Source organism: Neoarius graeffei, chromosome 17 (assembly GCF_027579695.1).
Source record: "Neoarius graeffei isolate fNeoGra1 chromosome 17, fNeoGra1.pri, whole genome shotgun sequence".
NCBI classification, from domain to species: domain Eukaryota; kingdom Metazoa; phylum Chordata; class Actinopteri; order Siluriformes; family Ariidae; genus Neoarius; species Neoarius graeffei.
Genome location: NC_083585.1, coordinates 46,263,021 through 46,282,663, shown reverse-complemented (window position 1 = coordinate 46,282,663; position 19,643 = coordinate 46,263,021). Strand labels below are relative to the sequence as shown.

Sequence of the window (19,643 nt, the reverse complement as noted above, 5' to 3'; positions counted from 1 at the left end):
TGGCGATCTCCAGAATCGTAAAATGCGGGATGGATTTTATCTCGGAAATACATTTCTACACAGGATACACAATGTGTGCAGCAGCGAAACATCTCGAAACTCCAACAGCAATAGAAATAGAGCATTCTGCCCAGAATTCAAGTTTGCATTCAGCACCTTTAACTTGTTAAAAAAAGTGTCTGGTTGCTGTTCAGTTCCATTTCCATGGTTACAGAGATGTCTCCGATTGGTGGTTGGATTTCACCAGGACTTTTAAAAAATCATTAATCATTCTGACTTCTACAGAACAAAGCACCATTGTTACCTCTGCCAACTGTGCTGGAGGAGGTTATGTTTTCGCCTCCGTTTGTTTGTTTGTTCCCAACATAACTCAAAAAGTAGTGAACGGATTTTGATGAAATGTTGAGGAAAGGTGAGCCATGGGCCAAGGAACAATTGATTAGGTTTTGATGTAAATCTGTAGGGATGTGGATCCAGGATTTTTTTGTCTGTTCCCAATGTAACTCAAAAAGTAATGAATGGATTTTGATGAAATTTGGTGTACAGCTTTAGTGTCCTAGGGTCAAGTGATTTGTTTTTGATGTTGATAATATGTGACTTGACAGAGGTATGCACTCTGCCAAGTGCCCTTCTAATTTGTAGGTTAAATCTGAAATCTCAAATGATAAGCTTCATACGTTTCACACGAACCTGAGTTGGTCATGACCTCCAACGGAGCGCTAAAATCTCCGTAACCGGCTGCGGTGCGTGCGCGCACATGAAACACATAGGAAGTCAGTGGTGTCAGGTCTTTTATGTTAACACTCCGAGACGTGGTCTTTACAATACGATAACTCCTCTCGTTCTGCTCCTGAGAGAGAGAGAAACCAAGGGTAAAGGAAGAAAAAAGGAAGGTTACAAAATCACAAGGGAGGAAGTCTGATGGCTACAGTATTTCCAGATTTGTCAACACTCATTTCCTGTTTATCCTACATATATATATATATATATATATATATATATATATATATATATATATATATATATATCCTTAGGAGGCAAGGAGTGTTTCTCAGTACATAGCTTTATCTTTAACTGTCCTTTTGTGTACTTGCTATTCTTTAACAATTATTGACCGAAGGCAAAGTGAATATCGGTGAATAATAAGTGAGATGAAGTCGAGGTTATTATTCACCGATATACACTGAGCTTGAGATAATTGTTTTAGTATAAATACACAGGAGATTATTTAGAAAAAATAAACAAATAATCGTATTCAACAAATAATTTATTTCAAACTTCAAAAGTGGCATGCAAATGTAATAACGGCGCGGCGCGGACTTGTGTCATTTATCGATGCTGACTCACATGAAATACTTGGTTTTGAAATCGATAAAATAAATCACAGTTCCACCTTACCTTTGAATAGTTTTAGACCAAACTTCGTAGCATCTTTTGTGCTTTTAGGAAAAGCATTTTCTTTCATAATTTCTAATTCTTCCTCACTTCACGATTGGTCGCCATTTTGCGGAGTCACTTGAGGTGATTATTGAGAAATAATCTGAAGTTCTCGACCAATCAGCGCACACTATTTCCTACAATTGCCTGCGTATTTATCCTAATTTCTATTAGCATCTTGATGCTACACAAATACTGAGGTGGAAGATGAGACTCCGCATGTTTTCAGATTGTTTAACGAGAGAATTCATTAAAAATGAGGTGAGAAACAGGTCACACTTTTGCCAAATGGTTCCAGTACATGCAATGCTAGTTTGTTTATAATTACAACAAGGCAGCTTTGGTGAGAAACGCTATCTAGTTAGCAATAACCTCCTTGGGTAATGTTATGCAGCCGCTTAATTGTGCAACCTTAACCTCCGTCAGGAGCTTATTTTGTTGCAGATAAATTCAATAATCTAACCCGACAGTACTTAAGCTAGATTTTAGATCCATGGCCGTAGCCAGCTATGAGGCCCCCGAGGTCCAGACCTCGGTCATTTTTAAGAGCTGAAAATACATTTGTACGCTAAATATTCAACTGGATAAAAAATAAAGAATAACATTAAAATGTCTCTGTAAAAAGTGCATTGTTAATTATGTTAAACGTTGATTCTGTCTTCTGTGTCTGTTTCGTGCGCACGGCTCTGAGACCAAGAACACAAAAACGAATGAGCGCGCGACTCGGGGGAGGAACGCAGTGCAGTAGACACGTTTTTTTTCATGGCAACCATCAGCACACTTTCATGAAGCTGTTAAATTTACATTTTCGAAGCAGCACAGTTTTGTCCTCATTGCTTGGGCCAGATGAAACCATTAAACAAGCTTAAATTATTCTTACTCTTGCCACATACATGATTTTTTTTTCAAAACTAATGCTATTCAGTTCAAACACCATTAAAAGTAATTTCAGGAATAGATTTCGTGTGAGGGCGGCACGGTGGTGTAGTGGTTAGCACTGTCGCCTCACAGCAAGAAGGTCCAGGTTCGAGCCCCGTGGCCGGCGAGGGCCTTTCTGTGCAGAGTTTGCATGTTCTCCCCGTGTCCGCGTGGGTTTCCTCCGGGTGCTCCGGTTTCCCCCACAGTCCAAAGACATGCAGGTTAGGTTAACTGGTGACTCTAAATTGACCGTAGGTGTGAATGTGAGTGTGAATGGTTGTCTGTGTCTATGTGTCAGCCCTGTGATGACCTGGCGACTTGTCCAGGGTGTACCCCGCCTTTCGCCCGTAGTCAGCTGGGATAGGCTCCAGCTTGCCTGCGACCCTGTAGAAGGATAAAGCGGCTAGAGATAATGAGATGAGATTTCGTGTGGTGTGTAATTCACCCATCTCATTTAAATATGTCGAAAAATTTTTGCCATTCGCTTTGCGCATGCATCACGGACCTCGGTGATTTTAAAATGCTGGCTACGGCCCTGTTTAGATCACCAGCAAGAATCTCTTTTGGTAACTTTAGCTACCTAGCCATTGTCAGTGAATGTAACTCAAATCTAAACTGCTAGTACTAAAGGCAAACATATGATGTCTCAAACTCATACAGGAGTGTTCTCTGTGTTCACGTCCTCTGTTTTTACAAGGTAAATTGCCTAAATTCGGCAGTTAGTATTGAGCACCTGAGGTAACTTTAGCTAGACAGCTTAATTACCAATGTCAATAAGAGCAAACCGCTCTTAGCAATTGAATCAGATAGCGGCTAAGCTAAAGGATTTGCATCTTTGGCGCTGTAAAGAAATGTCGACATCTCGGTTTGGTCTTTTCACCTTTTCATAGTATTTGACCTCATACTCCAGTATGACTCCATTGGGTTTGTCAGGCTCCTGCCAGAAGAGTATAAGAGTGTCACGGGTGACATCCTTACTCTGCACAGACATCACTGTTGACGGAGCTGCATGGAGAGATAGAAAGACACATGTTACTGCTTTCTGTCGAAACACAATCCGAAAAGAGACGTTCTTAACCTCCCTCTGCTCAACTCTGGATTCAAATGCTAAACCCACTTTTGTTGTCGTGCTAAACCCTGTTTTGTTCAGGGTGAGAAAGTCAAACAGGAGACTCAGGGAGACAGACTGAGCTTTTGACAACACAGAGGACAGAGATTCGTCTACACAAACACATCAAATGCAAGTAAATTGTAAATGTGTGTGACAAAACATTTCCTCTGTCTGTCAAGTCTATACTAATGAAGCCCAATATTTAAGGATAAAAAAATGCTCATAAAATAAACAATATTCTTAAAAAATGTAAAAGAGATCCATTTGTCATTTTGTTTTGACTGAATCTTGATGTTATTTTGTTGTTTATGGATGTAATGTGTGCTGTTAGTCTGAATGACAGTTCTGTAATTCAAATTTATTACCTCCGCCAACATTTTTTTTTTTAATGCATAGCAGGTTCACAATAGTGACAATAGTGCACAGACAATGAGTACAAGATGTGTAATGAACAACAGGAAGAGGGAGATTTTAAAAGTGCAAATTAAATACTTAATTGATTTATACAGTATCAGTGATTTGTAGTGTATATACACCATACCACTCAAAAGTTTGTACACCCCTACTCATTCATAATCTTCTTTATTTTTCCGCGGTCCGGTTTCCATCAAATCCTGCGCTCTGACTGTCTGGCAAGTGGGTCTGTATCCTATGGTACGGACCCCAGTTACGGACCCCGGTTATGGACCTCTGGCGACTAGCTCGTTCACAACAACAACAAACATAGTAGCATTTTTTGTCATTTATCTTTTTTTTTATAAGATTTATTTATAAGATTATCAAAAATCTTATAAATTTGCGCCAGCATTTCTCAGCATAATAGCATTAATTTTACAGCATGGATAGCGATAACGACAGTCTTCATAGCGAAAGCAAGTTTTACTACCCTGAGGAAGAAGAAATAAAAGAAAACATTTCAGGAGAAAGCTAAACACCTCTAACTTGCTAATGCAGAGCAAAAACATGGCTGAATCCTGAATGACTCAATTTTGTATAAATAGGGGACTAGATAGGCAGCAAAATGTAGGGGTTTTTTTTCCTGCCATGGAAGTGCACTTGTATACCAAGGAGGAAGCAATTTGCATTACAGCCGTGAATGAGGATTCAAAATGGCGGCTCGCCTTGGCTCGGTTTTCCCTTTCGGGCGCTCTCGTTTTCTGTTAGAATTTGGTAATGAAAAAAATAAATATATTATTTACCGGGCGGCACGGTGGTGTAGTGGTTAGCGCTGTCGCCTCACAGCAAGAAGGTCCTGGGTTCGAGCCCCGGGGCCGGCGAGGGCCTTTCTGTGTGGCGTTTGCATGTTCTCCCCGTGTCCGCGTGGGTTTCCTCCGGGTGCTCCGGTTTCCCCCACAGTCCAAAGACATGCAGGTTAGGTTAACTGGTGACTCTAAATTGACCGTAGGTGTGAATGTGAGTGTGAATGGTTGTCTGTGTCTATGTGTCAGCCCTGTGATGACCTGGCGACTTGTCCAGGGTGTACCCCACCTTTCGCCCGTAGTCAGCTGGGATAGGCTCCAGCTTGCCTGCAACCCTGTAGAAGGATAAAGCGGCTACAGATAATGAGATGAGATGAGATATTATTTACCAGCTTAAGGTCGGTCCGTATGGTGAAATACTGTGACCTCAGCCTTGAATACTGACCTTGGCCCAGAGGGCCTTGGTCAGTACTTTCAAGACCTCAGTCACGGTACTTCACAATACGGACCTCCCAGCTGGTAAATAACACACACACATATCTCATCTCATCTCATTATCTCTAGCCGCTTTATCCTGTTCTACAGGGTCGCAGGCAAGCTGGAGCCTATCCCAGCTGACTACGGGCGAAAGGCGGGGTACACCCTGGACAAGTCGCCAGGTCATCACAGGGCTGACACATAGACACAGACAACCATTCACACTCACACCTACGGTCAATTTAGAGTCACCAGTTAACCTAAACTGCATGTCTTTGGACTGTGGGGGAAACCGGAGCACCCGGAGGAAACCCACGCGGACACGGGGAGAACATGCAAACTCCACACAGAAAGGCCCTCGCCGGCCCCGGGGCTCGAACCCGGACCTTCTTGCTGTGAGGCGACAGCGCTAACCACTACACCACCGCGCCACCCATACACACACACATACACACACACACACACACACACACACACACACACACATATATATATATATGAGTGATTCCACGCTTATGGGTACTGAAATGGGGACATGAAGTTATTTTTAAAAATTCACCTAAAACCATTTCTTTTTTTACCATCAGGTCACAAAACATGTAATCTTTAATGAATGATATGTTAAAAGATAACTTTAATTTTCTGAGATGTAATAAAAACATATTTATATGCCAAAGTCAGAACGTAATAGAAGTGTTGTGGACATATATATTCTCAATTTTAACAATGTAGAATTACTTTTTGAAACATAGGAAGGTGATGTTTTAGCAAATATAATTAATAAACATGTGTAGTAGAATAAACATACACATTCTTTCAATAAGATTAACATGATATATAGCTAGATTGTAATTAATTTGTAACAGACGCGAGATGGACAATCGTAACAGAAGTAATGTAACAGACATCATTTTGGAACTCATAGGCTTGACTTTGGCATATAAATATGTTTTTATTACATCTCAGAAAATTAAAGTTATCTTTTAACATATCATTCATTAAAGATTACATGTTTTGTGACCTGATGGTAAAAAAAAGAAATGGTTTTAGGTGAATAAGTTCATGTCCCCATTTCAGGACCCATAAGCGTGGAATCACTCATATATATATATATATATATATATATATATATATATATATATATATATATATATATATATATATATATATGTATTTTGCCCATTTTCTACAATGTGGAATAATACTGAAGACCCCAAAACTCTGAAATAACATACGGACCACGTATGGAATTACGTGATAAACAAAAAGTAGTTTAAAAAAAAAATCATATTTTAGATTCTTCAAAGTAGCCACTGTTTAGCCCCCCCTTTTTTCTCTTTCCCCTCTTTTCCTCTCTTTCCTTTTTCCTTCCCCCCCATTTCCCCAACTTTGTTGGAGGAGGTTATGTTTCCACCTTTGTTTGTTTGTCTGTTCCCAATGTAACTCAAAAAGTAGTGAACAAATTTTGATGAAATTGCAAGGAAAGGTGGGCCATCGGCCAAGGAACAGTTGATTAGGTTTTGATGCAAATCCAGATATGTATGTGGATCCAGGATATTTTTTTGTCTTTTCCAAACATAACTCAAAAAGTAGTGAATGGATTCTGATGAAATTTGGTGTACAGCTTTAGTATTATCTGAGGTTCAAGTGATTTGATTTTTATGTTGATAATATGTGGCTTGGTGGAGGTACCCGTATGCACTCTACTGAGTGTCCTTCTAGTTTCTTCCTTAAAATGTATTGTTATGTGTCATTCCTCTACATATGCGTCAACGTAGGTGTAATCATATAATATGTATACACTCAGGAAATAAATCTAGAGATGATGAAAAAAAAATGCAGGACAGTACACAAATTTTCCAGACAAACTTTTCTTATAGAGTATATGATTGTTTATAGAGTGATATTAGCTGTGGGTGTGTTGTGAGGTTCTTGGTTAGTGTACACAGACCTCTGGATCCTACGAGTCCTAGTTAGTTTTTCATTTCTGTTAGGTATTCTTTTTTTTTTGTTGATTTGTCATTTTCAATTTCAACAATTCACACAGGCTCTTCAGGTGGCATGGCTGCCATACAATCATTCACATGGGCTCAAGTGAATGATTCAACCCCAAAAGTCATTTCTCTTCTAGCTATTCATGTTTCTCTGGGCCTCATGATCTGTGTGTGTGTGTGTGTGTGTAAGACTGTGTGTGGTTAAAACAGCTCCTTCTTTTCAACCTTAAGTGTTGTGTGTATTGAACAACTCGGCCCCTGGCTCCCAGTAGTGACAGCAGTGTGGCGGCTATTTTTCAGCTAAGCACATCCATCTTCCTCTGTCGAGGCCGACAGACTAAACACGACTTTGGCGTCTCCCCACTGGGACTCAGATGAGCCCCTACCGGCTCAAAACCCAGGGGTCAACGCCCTCCTCAACCCCCAACACACACTCCTGTAACACACATCCATCATTCAGCCTGCTTTCACAGATATGTCTCTATAATTGGTGTGTGTGTGTGTGTGTGTGTGTGTGTGGTAACCTGGAGAGGAACGAGGAGAGGATAACAACACACCGTATTTTCTGGACAATAAGTTCCAAAGTATGACAAATGACACATTAATTTAATTTGTTCTATAAGCCATAATGATGTATTCAGGTATCGAATATCTGAAATAATTATCTTCCTTGGTAAAATCCAAACTTACATGTATCCATGTGATATTAAATATAAGCCAGTGTGATAGCATTACACTGAGAAGTTGTCACTAGACTTAAAGGAGATACGCAGAACCATGGCCTCACTTTTTGTTTATATGTAAATGTCTTGAGATCTCAAGAATGGCACAGGAATAGTTTTGTTAACAATAAATCTAATGTAGTAATTTTTATGATTAAAGTGAATTACACAGATAGCAGTCTGAGTGAATGACCTTGATGTCCGTAACGTCACAGCAGGAAGTCTATCGGTCTCATCGCCATTTCTGCTATACTAAAACAGAGCTAACTGCAACTCCAATCCTCCATTTTGAGCTAATTTATTGCCATGCCACGTAGATGTGTTGCTGGCCGGTGCAGCAACACGACAGAAGGTGGATTTACGTTGCATTCATGGCCCAAGAATGTTCAAACTGCAAAGATTTGGACGCATTTTGCGAGAAGTTCACGGATTGGGCGCCTATGAAGTGGTCTCTCCTCTGCTCTGCACATTTTACTGAAGACTCGTATGAAACCTCTGATCTGTTGAGGAGCGTTGGCTATAAGCCTGTATTGAAAGAGGGTACAGTGCCAACAATTAAAGGAAAAGAAAACTACAAGAAAAGGAAAGTAAGTTCAGTTGCACCAGTTCTCCTGGAGTGTGAGCCGAGGGTTGTTGCTAAAACCAGGGACAGAACGGGACGTGACATATCACTCGATCAGTGACCTCCCCGCGGTTGTTGCTAAAACCGGTCACGTCCCATCCTGGGTTTTAGTAATTGCCTGAGCCGAGCAGTAATGGCGGAGTACTCAGTATGGAGAAAATGGAGTATGAGTGGACCAGTCGTCTGATTTCTCCGCTGGATATGCTTGCCTCAGCAGCAATATCTCGCCCTTACGTGGAAGAAGCGAATGAACGGAGAACTGAACGAACAACTGAAAGTCAGATTGTTTCAAAACAATCAGCTACAAGATAGGCCTTCAAGAAGCGAGAACACCGATGGGTAAGCTCCGACTCTCATTTGGATACAAAACAACAAAAACAACAACACGTTGTTTACCTGCATTTAGATGAATACATGTAACTTGTATTGTGTAAGTTACCAGTATAAGATTATTTAATTTGCTTCAGAATGAGATTGTCTCAGTTCATCTGATTATTTAATTAGCCTTTTATGTTTTATCAGTGAAAATGCATGCATGTACATGTATGTTGCATAAGCTATAACACCTATCCTGTTTTAATGAGAGTCAACCCACAATCAATAAAGTTAAATCAGTCTTAGTTGAGAAAGTCGGTAACGGTATTTCTTACTTTCACCATAAATTTTTATTTATATGACTTTGGTCTATAGCTGTATTAATAGTATACAGTTCAAAAGCCAGCACCTGTGATGATATGAGGGTGCATTAGTGCACATGACATGGTTAGCTTGTACATCTGGGAAGGCATCATTAATGCTGAATGATCTATACATGTTTCAGAGCGATATGCTGCCATCCAGACAAAATCTTTTTCAGGGAAGGCCTTCCTTCTTTCAGCAAGACAATGCCAAACCGCTTTCTGCACAGATTAAAACTGCATGGCTCTGTAGTAAAAGAGTACAGGTGCTAAACTGGCCTGCCTGCAGTCCAGACCTGTCTTCTATTTAAAACATTTGGTGCATTATGAAGCGCAAAATACGACATAGGAGACCCCAAACTGTTGGGCAACTTAAATTGTATATCAGGCAAGAATGGGACAACATTTCTCTTTCAAAACTACAGCAATTGGTCTCCTCAGTTCCCAAATGTTTACAGAGTGTTGTTAAAAGTAGAGGTGATGCAACACAGTGGTAAACCTGCCTCTGTCCCAACTTTTCTGAAACATGTTGCTGACATCAAATTCAAAATGAGTATATATTTTTCAAAAAAACAATAAAATTGGTCAGTTTCAACATTTGATATGTTGTCTTTGTACTATTTTCAATGAAATATAAGGTTTCCATGATTTGCAAATTATCACATTGCGTTTTTATTTACAGTTTACAAAGCGTCCCAACTTTTTTGGAACTGGGGTTGTATATATATATATATATATATATATATATATATATATATATATATATATATGTTATTTACCAGCTGGGAGGTCCGTATTGTGAAATACCGTGACCAAGGTCTTGAAAGTACTGACCGAGGCCTCTGGGCCGAGGTCAGTATTCAAGGCTGAGGTCACAGTATTTCACCATAAGGTCCGACCTTAAGCTGGGAAATAATATATTTATTTTTTTCTTTAACAAATTCTAACAGAAAACGAGAGCGCCCGAAAGGGAAAACCGAGGCGAGCCGCCATTTTGAATCCTCATTCACGGCTGTAATGCAAATGGCTTCCTCCTCAGTATACAAGTGCACTTCCATGGCAGGAAAAAAATACATTTTGTCGCCTATGTAGTCCCCTATTTATACAAATAGGAGTCATTCAAGATTCAGCCATGTTTTTGTTCAGCGTTAGCAAGTTAGAGGTTTTTAGCTCTCTCCTGAAATGTTTTCTTTTATTTCTTCTTCCTCAGGGTAGTAAAACTCGCTTTCACTGTGAACACTGTCGTTATCGCTATCCATGCTGTAAAGTTAATGCTATTCTCCTGAGAAATGCTGGCAAAAATTTATAAGATTTTTTGATAATCTTATAAATAAATCTTATAAAAAAGATAAATGTTGACAAAACATGCTACTATGTTTGTTGTTGTTGTGAACGAGCGAGTCGCCAGAGGTCCATAACCGGGGTCTGTAACTGGGGTCCGTACCATAGGATACGGACCCGTTTGCCAGCCAATCAGAGCGCAGGATTTGATGGAAACCGGACCATGAAAAAAATAAATATTTTTATTCCCATTTATGCAGCATACAAGAGTCAAGGATGGAGATACTATCCACTCAGAAATTTATTTAAAAATAAAGGTTCTGCGTATATCCTTTCAACACAAGAAGAAAGGTTTTCTGCACCCCACCATTCATCACATCTCTAACGGCCGATGAGTGCAGAGGTGAGCGAACATTTTGGATGCTCCGGTTTCAGAGAGTGACTGAAGGCCGCTTTCCTGTTCAGATGAAAGCATACATCAGGCTAAAATCAAATCAGGCTTTTAATGCTGTAAACTGCTTGAGCCAGTGTTACTGACACTCACCCGCCTCAAGAAGCATACTATCGATTAGACATAACCGTGGTCTAGCAGATCCAGTCTGGTGTTAGGTTCGGCTCACTGGTTCTGATGCATTATGTTGACAGATTGAATTATCTCATGGCATGCACATCATGAAATAAATAATTAATTCCACTGAATGAAATCTATGTAGCTATTTAAGGCTTTAGTTAACCTTATTTAGGGTGCTGTGGAGGTGCTGTAGGACCCTCTCTGCTCCTTAAGCCTCACTCACAACCCGCCGTATGTGCTGCTACGGGCGGTCTACAGTAAAAAATTTGTCAAAACTGTGCTTGAGACTTCCGTGACACTTGCGTGCATTCAGCGCCATAGAAGGTCGCAGACTGCCCGTGGAGACTTTTGGTCCTGCACATGCAAATTCTACGGGTCTTGAGAAAAATCAAGAACGCATACACTACGTACGGGATCCATACTCCTTTTGTACGCCTGAACCAAGTCAGCAGCGCGGCTAGTAGGGGCTTTGCGATGACACTAAGATGCACGAGTGATGCCCAAATGAGGATGGGTTCCCTTTTGAGTCTGGTTCCTCTCGAGGTTTCTTCCTCATGCCGTCTGAGGGAGTTTTTCCTTGCCACCATCGCCACAGGCTTGCTCATTGGGATAGATTAGGGATAAAATTAGCTCATGTTTTAAGTCGTTCAAATTCTGTAAAGCTGCTTTGCGACAATGTTTATTGTTAAAAGCGCTATACAAATAAACTTGACTTGACTTGACGCACGGTAATTGTATGAGTGACGTGCCTCAAGTACTCCACACTTGCTATTTGTGCAGCCTCCAAGACAGAAGTACATCTCACTTTCTACCCCTGTGTGGCTTGCATACAGCGCATGTGACCCGCACGCGACACAAGGGGCAGACTCTGGGTATATATATATATATATATATATATATATAATCTCATCTCATTATCTCTAGCTGCTTTATCCTGTTCTACAGGGTCGCAGGTGAGCTGGAGCCTATCCCAGCTGACTACGGGCGAAAGGCGGGGTACACCCTGGACAAGTCGCCAGGTCATCACAGGGCTGACACATAGACACAGACAACCATTCACACCTACGGTCAATTTAGAGTCACCAGTTAACCTAACCTGCATGTCTTTGGACTGTGGGGGAAAACGGAGTACCCGGAGGAAACCCACGCGGACACGGGGAGAACATGCAAACTCCACACAGAAAGGCCCTCGCCGGCCACGGGGCTCGAACCCGGACCTTCTTGCTGTGAGGCGACAGTGCTAACCAGTACACCACCGTGCCGCCCACACACACACACATACATACACATATATATATATATATAGGAGGAACCAAATCATGTAACATGTAGCATTGTAGAAGGGAAGAAGATGGCTGCCGCCATACTGCCGCAACGACTGAGGGAGTTGGACCCTTATAGGCAGATGACGGAGCAGCACGAAGCGATATTGTTCTTCAGTCAAAAGACAGATGCAGAATGCTGCAGACATGCTGGTTTTATACCCACTCCGGGCTTGTGTCACACACAAGTCATGAGTGATTGTCACGTGCTAATTGCGTGCATCACACATGCTTCACAAATGCGGCCCATACTCCTAGCGCAGGAAACTGGTAAAATGCAAGTCACACGCACTCCACACTCACTGACCACGAACTGATCACGTGCGTCAGATATACGCTTTCCACGGGCTAACGGCGCAATTTTTCCCACGCCTCGAGGAAGTCAGGCGTGCAACCTGTACTTGACAAGTACTTTGCCCGTACTCCTCCCCCAAACTTTCCCTCGGGTTCACCACGACCCTGCGGCACAGCTGTGAGCTACCAAACCCCGTGACCCGTGCGTGTCCAAAACACTTACGGCGGGGTTGTGAGTGTGGCATTACGTACATGCGCTCTCTGTATTCTCATGGGTTTCTGCCAGGTTCCCTCGTTTCCTCAACCTCCCAAAAAACATGCTGGTAGAAAAGTGTCTACTCTAAACTCGCCCCTAGGATTGAATGAATGTTATTTCTGTAAATTTGCTCTGTCCGCTGTTAAAAGCGCTATACAAATAAAATTAAATTGAACTGAATTGAACTGAAGGTTGAATGTGTGCACGTTGCCCAGCGATGGACTGCTGTCTCATCCATGGTTACTGAAAATGAAGGAAAGAATACTTTTTTTTTTCATGGTGGCGATATCCATATCTACAGATAATATTCAAGTAATTATATAAATTATTAATTCATTGTATTTTGTTAAGTCGATTATTTCACTGGATTTGTTTCACAGATGTTGTAACCATAATGTTGCTTAATGCCAAGTTCTGTTAACCCATTGATGTCGGATGCTGCGTCGCGCAACATTGCCCCTAGCGCCGGTTGTTGCATAACGCAGCATTGTTGATTTGTCATTATTTTCAAGACGCATGCCAGATTTTTTTTTTTTTATAAAAATGTGTTAGTGTGGCGGCACGGTGGTGTAGTGGTTAGCGCTGTCGCCTCACAGCAAGAAGGTCCTGGGTTCGAGCCCCGGGGCTGGCGAGGGCCTTTCTGTGTGGAGTTTGCATGTTCTCCCCGTGTCCGCGTGGGTTTCCTCCGGGTGCTCCGGTTTCCCCCACAGTCCAAAGACATGCAGGTTAGGTTAACTGGTGACTCTAAATTGACCGTAGGTGTGAATGTGAGTGTCAATGGTTGTCTGTGTCTATGTGTCAGCCCTGTGATGACCTGGCGACTTGTCCAGGGTGTACCCCGCCTTTCGCCCGTAGTCAGCTGGGATAGGCTCCAGCTTGCCTGCGACCCTGTAGAACAGGATAAAGCGGCTAGAGATAATGAGATGAGATGAGATGTGTTAGTGTTAATGCTGAATGAGCATGATCCAATAAAAGCAGACAATTTTCTCTTTTAAATGCAACTTATTTCATGTCTTTATGTGCTTCAGAGGCTGAGATATTGAATTTTTCATAGGCGTTTTCAATTAATTATTTTTATTTCAGAAAACCCTCAGGCAGATGGGGACCTTTTCTAAAAACTGGCTTAGGCATTTGCAGACGTTTTTTTGCAGGCGTTTCAGGCGTCAATGGGTTAATAACTAAAGACACGTGATTTGAAGATTTATTTTATTTGTTGTTTCTCTCTCACCGTGTTTCTCTCTGCTATTAACACATCCACATCAGATATTGTTTGAATGTTATCGAATCCTGATTCCGATTTGGATTCTTCTTATCAATTCTGGTTTTTATTGATTACAAGATGGCAAAAAAGGTTATATGTTTAAATAACTAAACATAACTTTTGTCCGTTTACCGCCATCCACCTTTCACACTGATGGGACATTAGCCATGCATGCTAGGTCGTATCTAAACAAATGGACACGTCGTTGTGTTTATGTGTGACATGGTCATGTAGACCGGTCCTGGCAGATAGCTCCGTATGTCCTTGCAGATATGAAGCCTTTGTTTGCAATAATCAAGGGTTATCACAGAACTGATAAGCAGAACCGATTTTTTTTTTTAACAGCTACGCGGTACTTGGCATTCTGGAATTGGTTTTAATTTGGAACCAACATTTGATTCCCAATCTTAGTCCATAATCGCAAAGAGTTTTGGGTACAGAACCACTGCTGAGTCTGCAATGAAGTGAAACAGATTTTGATGAAATTGTGAGGAAAGGTGAGCCATGGCCCAAGGAACAATGTATTAGAGTCTGATGCAAATCTGGATATGTATGTGGATCCAGGATATTTTTTGTCTCTTCCCAACATAACTCAAAAAGTAGTGAATGGATTCTGATGAATTTTGGTGTGCAGCTTTAGTATTATCTTAGGTTCAAGTGATTTGATTTTGATGTTGATAATATGTGGCTTGGCGGAGGTATGCACATTGCCGAGTGCTCTTCTAGTTTCTTCCTTTAAAATGTATTATGTATCATTCCGCCGTCCATATTTCACACTGTTGGGACGTTAGCCATGCATGCTAGCTCGTATCTGTTGCGTGTCATGTGACATGGTCATGTAGACAGATCCTGGCAGATAGCTAGGTACGTCCTTGCAGGTATGTAGCCTTTGTTTGCAATAATCAAGGGCTATCGCTTGACAACTTGAACTGATAAACAGAACCATTTTTTTTTTAATGAGTACCCGGTACTTGGCATTTTGGAATTGGTTTTAATTTGGAACCAAGATTCGTTTCCCAATCCTAGTCCATAATCGCAAAAAGTTTTGGGTATAAAACCGCTGCCGAGTCTGCAATGAAATGGGCTTCGCCAAAGGCTGCAAGAAGGTGCATAAAGGGTCAAGAGCAAACTTCTGAAGGTCAAAATGAGAAATAAGACCTGCTACAGCCTCGTGGACCTGATGGGCATGGGCAAACAGGAAACATAAGCCTACAAGTGTGCCATTTGGGGCAGTTTATATGCTAGCAACATGTACAATGTTAATTTACCATGTGGAGTGTCAGACTACTGAGGAAGCATGTCCACGGTCAATGCACAAACAAATGGCCATATCAAAATTAGGCTAAGAAATAAACTTAAAATGTATATTTTTCTTCACTGTAAAAGCTCACGAGCAAAAATCCAGAAACTCCAGGACATGCATATGCAAACACACACAGTACACAATCCCACCTGTTGAGAAAAATCAAGCTGTGTAAATAAAATTGATTGTGTGTAGGCTGGATGTCTCATGCAGCTGCCACATATTTCCTTTCCAATCTCCAGCATACGCAGAACAGGAGTCATGAATATTCATTCATCATCTCCTTCATGAATAAGCAGCAGCGCAGCCCACCTACTTGCCGACTCCCACACCGCACGACTTGTGTCTTTTGTTCATTCTTTGAACCTCATCCATGGAGCATGCCAGTCTTTTTATATTCTCTTTCTCCTTCATGCATGACACTGAGGCAGTGAAGAAGACACACACACACACAAATGCATGCCTTGGAAGATCCTTTGTGGATGTTTAGCTGCTTGATTGAAGCTTTGTGAAGCTCGTATGGCAAAGGCACAACTTAAAACCTAACACCTTACACCCTAAACCATCAACGTTAGGCCCGAGGGTGATTTATGAGCATTGATTGTCACAGAGAGTTCCGGATTTCCGTCTCGCACTCCGCTTTGGCTCGAAACCCAACACGGCATCAAGAGCGCAGGCTGACACACTCAAACACACAATGTACCGCACGTACAAAAACACAAAGGTGTAGTAAATCTAAAATGAAGGGGATCTGGCACAACATGTGAGATACTGAGCTTACAAGTGTGTGTGTGTGTGTGTGTGTGTGTGTATTTTAATGAAGTAAAGACATCATTCAAAAGCTCTCTACAGGTGAAATTGAGCTTCTTCAAACATAACTGTAAGCAAAAGAAACATGTACAACCTCTCACACGGATGAGTCCAAACCTGAGTCCACTACCTGTGATTTATTGAATGCTAATATATTTTGCCAAATCATATTTCTCAAGGAAGGTTCTTTTACGTTTCACTAATACAAGTCAATAAAGCGTGTTATAATTGACTGAAAGTAAGTAAGGAATAAAATATGATGAGGCTTTCTGTTCTGGCTGAGATCACAACAACTCGTCATTGATTCTTTTATTTAACAGGAAGTGTTTTATTTCTCTTACACCACAGCAATTTGCCAAAGTGAACTTTTTTTTTTCTCATCTGTTTCCATTTACCTCCAGTACTGTGCAAACGTCTTAGGCATCCTGTTTTTTAGTACAACCAGAACGTCAAGGACGTAGTAGCTCATCTGGCCTGCCATCAAAACAAGCATGACTACCAAAACAAACAGAACTGAAATGTGGCAATGTGAGAGAGGACCAACCTCCACAACAAACTGTTTACAACAGGCAAATCAACAAAGGACTAAAGTTTGTTCCCCAAGGGAAAATCTACCCAAATCATCAATCAGTGCTGAGTTTCCCAAAAGCATCGTAGCACAAAGATCATCGTTAAATGGTCGCGCGAGCAGCACAATGAACACTCTCTCTCTCTCCTACTTAAGATGCTCTTAGCGTTAAGAGGCTTTTGGGAAACCCACCATTGATTTTGGAATCCGATGAGAAGTGAGAGAGGTGATAAAAAGATTCTAGTGAGAGGCCTGGAAAAATTTGTTAATTTGGCCTAATTACTAATTCGTTAGCAAAAAATTTGACAAAACAATGACCAAGTTTTGTGTGGAGTGATGAGTGCTTTCAAACAAAACAAGTGGAATAGAAATCTGTGGAGAATTGATGGAAAAGATAGGATTTAACTGAATTGTGGACGACGGATGACGAACGGACGCCACGTCACGGCAACAGCTCATCGGCCTTATGGCCAGATGAGCTAAAAATTTGTATTGATTTTTATTTTATGAATTCTGCGTTATCAAGTCAGTACGAAAACATTTTAGATTTCCAAAAAGTACTTTTCCAAAAAGTAATTTGTATTTGAAAAATATATGTAGGTCAGTAAAGAAAGCAGCATATTACGTAAGAGACACTTTTCAGACAAAAGCGTAATGAAGGCTGCTGGGTTTTGGTGCAAAATGAAGAAGCGAGTGTGACAGTCAAAGGGTTCAGAAGAACTGTGACTGGTTCTGGAAGATGCTCAGTAAAACCTACAGCTCATTTCCGCATAAAACTGCACTCACTGTACCTGAGACTAGTATTTACGGGGGAAAAAAAAAAAAACAAAGGGTCGTCACACCAAATACTGACTTTGTTTTATTTACTACTGTTCAGTGCATTTTGTAGTATTTTTCTTTTAAGTAGAAAGATCTGATTTAATTATTTTTTAAATCATCTTTACTTTACAGCATTTCATTGTATGTGCCTAAGACTTTTGTACAGTCCAGTGTATATATTGTGGAACCTCTGCGAAACAAGTTAGTTCCTGATATCACTATTGGAATGACCGCTACAAAAAGTTTCTCTCACCTGCCTGTTTTTTCCCTCTCTTGAAGTTAATAAAAATAATTTTAAAAAATCGTCTTATAATATTACAGAGAAAGAAAAGAACTGCAAAGCCTTCTGAAGCTTTTCCAAAGGTAGAAAGGCAGAAAACTTCCTGGTTATTATAAAGTTCTGACACTGGAGACTCCTTCCATAAATGTCAAGTCAACACCTTCTTACAGAAAGCGTCACCAGATGAACTAATCAATGCTTATACCCATACGGAAATGTAATATGTGACATATATGGCCCTGTATCAAGAATGATATTGCCATATATGTTACCTATAGGGTGATATATTATCATATACATACATCCTCTAGATATATGAAGATATAAGTTTATAACTCACATGAAATACCCATAGTAAAATTTGCATATGTATATGTATTAAAAATACCTATATGAGGATTTTTATATGGTGTTATATGCTGCAACCATATATGTTAATGATATATATTTAATTTATATAGATACATATATGTCAATGTATAAATACTTACATAAATTACATATGTCAAAATATGCATTATACATACTTTTTTTTTGTATGGGCTAGATATACAAGTCAATATATTAAATTGTTCCAATTTCTAATAGGTTATATATATTTATTTTTTCGTGGTGCGGTTTCCATCAAATCCCACGCTCTGATTGGCTGGCGAACGGGTCCGTATCCTATGGTACGGACCCCAGTTACGGACCCTGGTTATGGACTTCTGGCGACTCGCTCGTTCACAACAACAAACATAGTAGCAAATTTTGTCAGCATTTTATTTCGCATTTCTCAGGAGAATAGCATTAATTTTATAGCATGGATAGCGATAACGACAGTGTTCACAGCGAAAGCGAGTTTTACTACCCTGAGGAAGAAGAAATAAAAGAAAACATTTCAGGAGAAAGCTAAAAACCTCTAACTGCTGCTAACGCCGAGCAAAAACATGGCTGAATCCTGAATGACTCAATTGTGTATAAATAGGGGACTACATAGACAGCAAAATGTAGTTTTTTTCCTGCCATGGAAGTGCACTTGTATACCGAGGAGGAAGCCATTTGTATTACAGCCGTGAATGAGGATTCAAAATGGCGGCTCGGCTCGGTTTTCCCTTTCGGGCGCTCTCGTTTTCTGTTAGAATTTGGTAAAGAAAAAAATAAATATTATTTACCAGCTTAAGGTCGGTCTGTATGGTGAAATATCGTGACCTTGGCCTTGAATACTGACCTCAGACCAGAGGGCCTCGCTCAGTACTTTCAAGACCTCGGTCACTGTATTTCACGATATGTACCTCCCAGCTGGTAAATAACACACACACACACATACATGTATATGTACATATGTTTTTACCTCTTATGTACATATATTTCATATATGGAAATTCAACATATTTGCATATACTATGTTTGCGTATGGGTAATTCTTCAGCAGAGAAGCCAAAATTATGAAATTATTCAGATTGCCTCAAGTTGTCAGCTCAGCAATATTGCTAAAGTATGGAATCCACGGCAAAATGTACTGAAAACCATATTTAAAAATCATCACCCCAGTTTTAGCAATGCCGCTTCAGAGAAATCTTGGTTTGAATTTTAGGAAATGAAAGTTCAGTTTTTTCGGACTTTTCTTTCTTCGTAAAAGATTTTGCATTCAGAGTTAAACAGGCAATTTTTCTATGCTTTTTAGGCTCAAAAGATACCCAATACAGTGTGAAATTTTCTTTAATACCATTATCTTGAGT

The 19,643-nt window shown here is 40.5% G+C and overlaps 1 protein-coding gene across 2 annotated transcripts in view; it reads right to left on the bottom strand.

Moving 5' to 3' along the window:
• The window catches only part of LOC132864301 (ephrin type-A receptor 4-like), a 125,471-nt gene that overhangs the window by 49,293 nt on the left and 56,535 nt on the right, over nucleotides 1-19,643 (bottom strand). For both annotated transcript variants that reach the window (XM_060897670.1, XM_060897671.1), the window contains exons 6-7: nucleotides 3,236-3,360; nucleotides 691-850 (exon numbers count right to left, since the gene is read on the bottom strand). In XM_060897670.1, coding sequence (XP_060753653.1) covers nucleotides 691-850; nucleotides 3,236-3,360 — 285 coding nt within the window. The remainder of the gene's footprint in view (nucleotides 1-690; nucleotides 851-3,235; nucleotides 3,361-19,643) is intronic.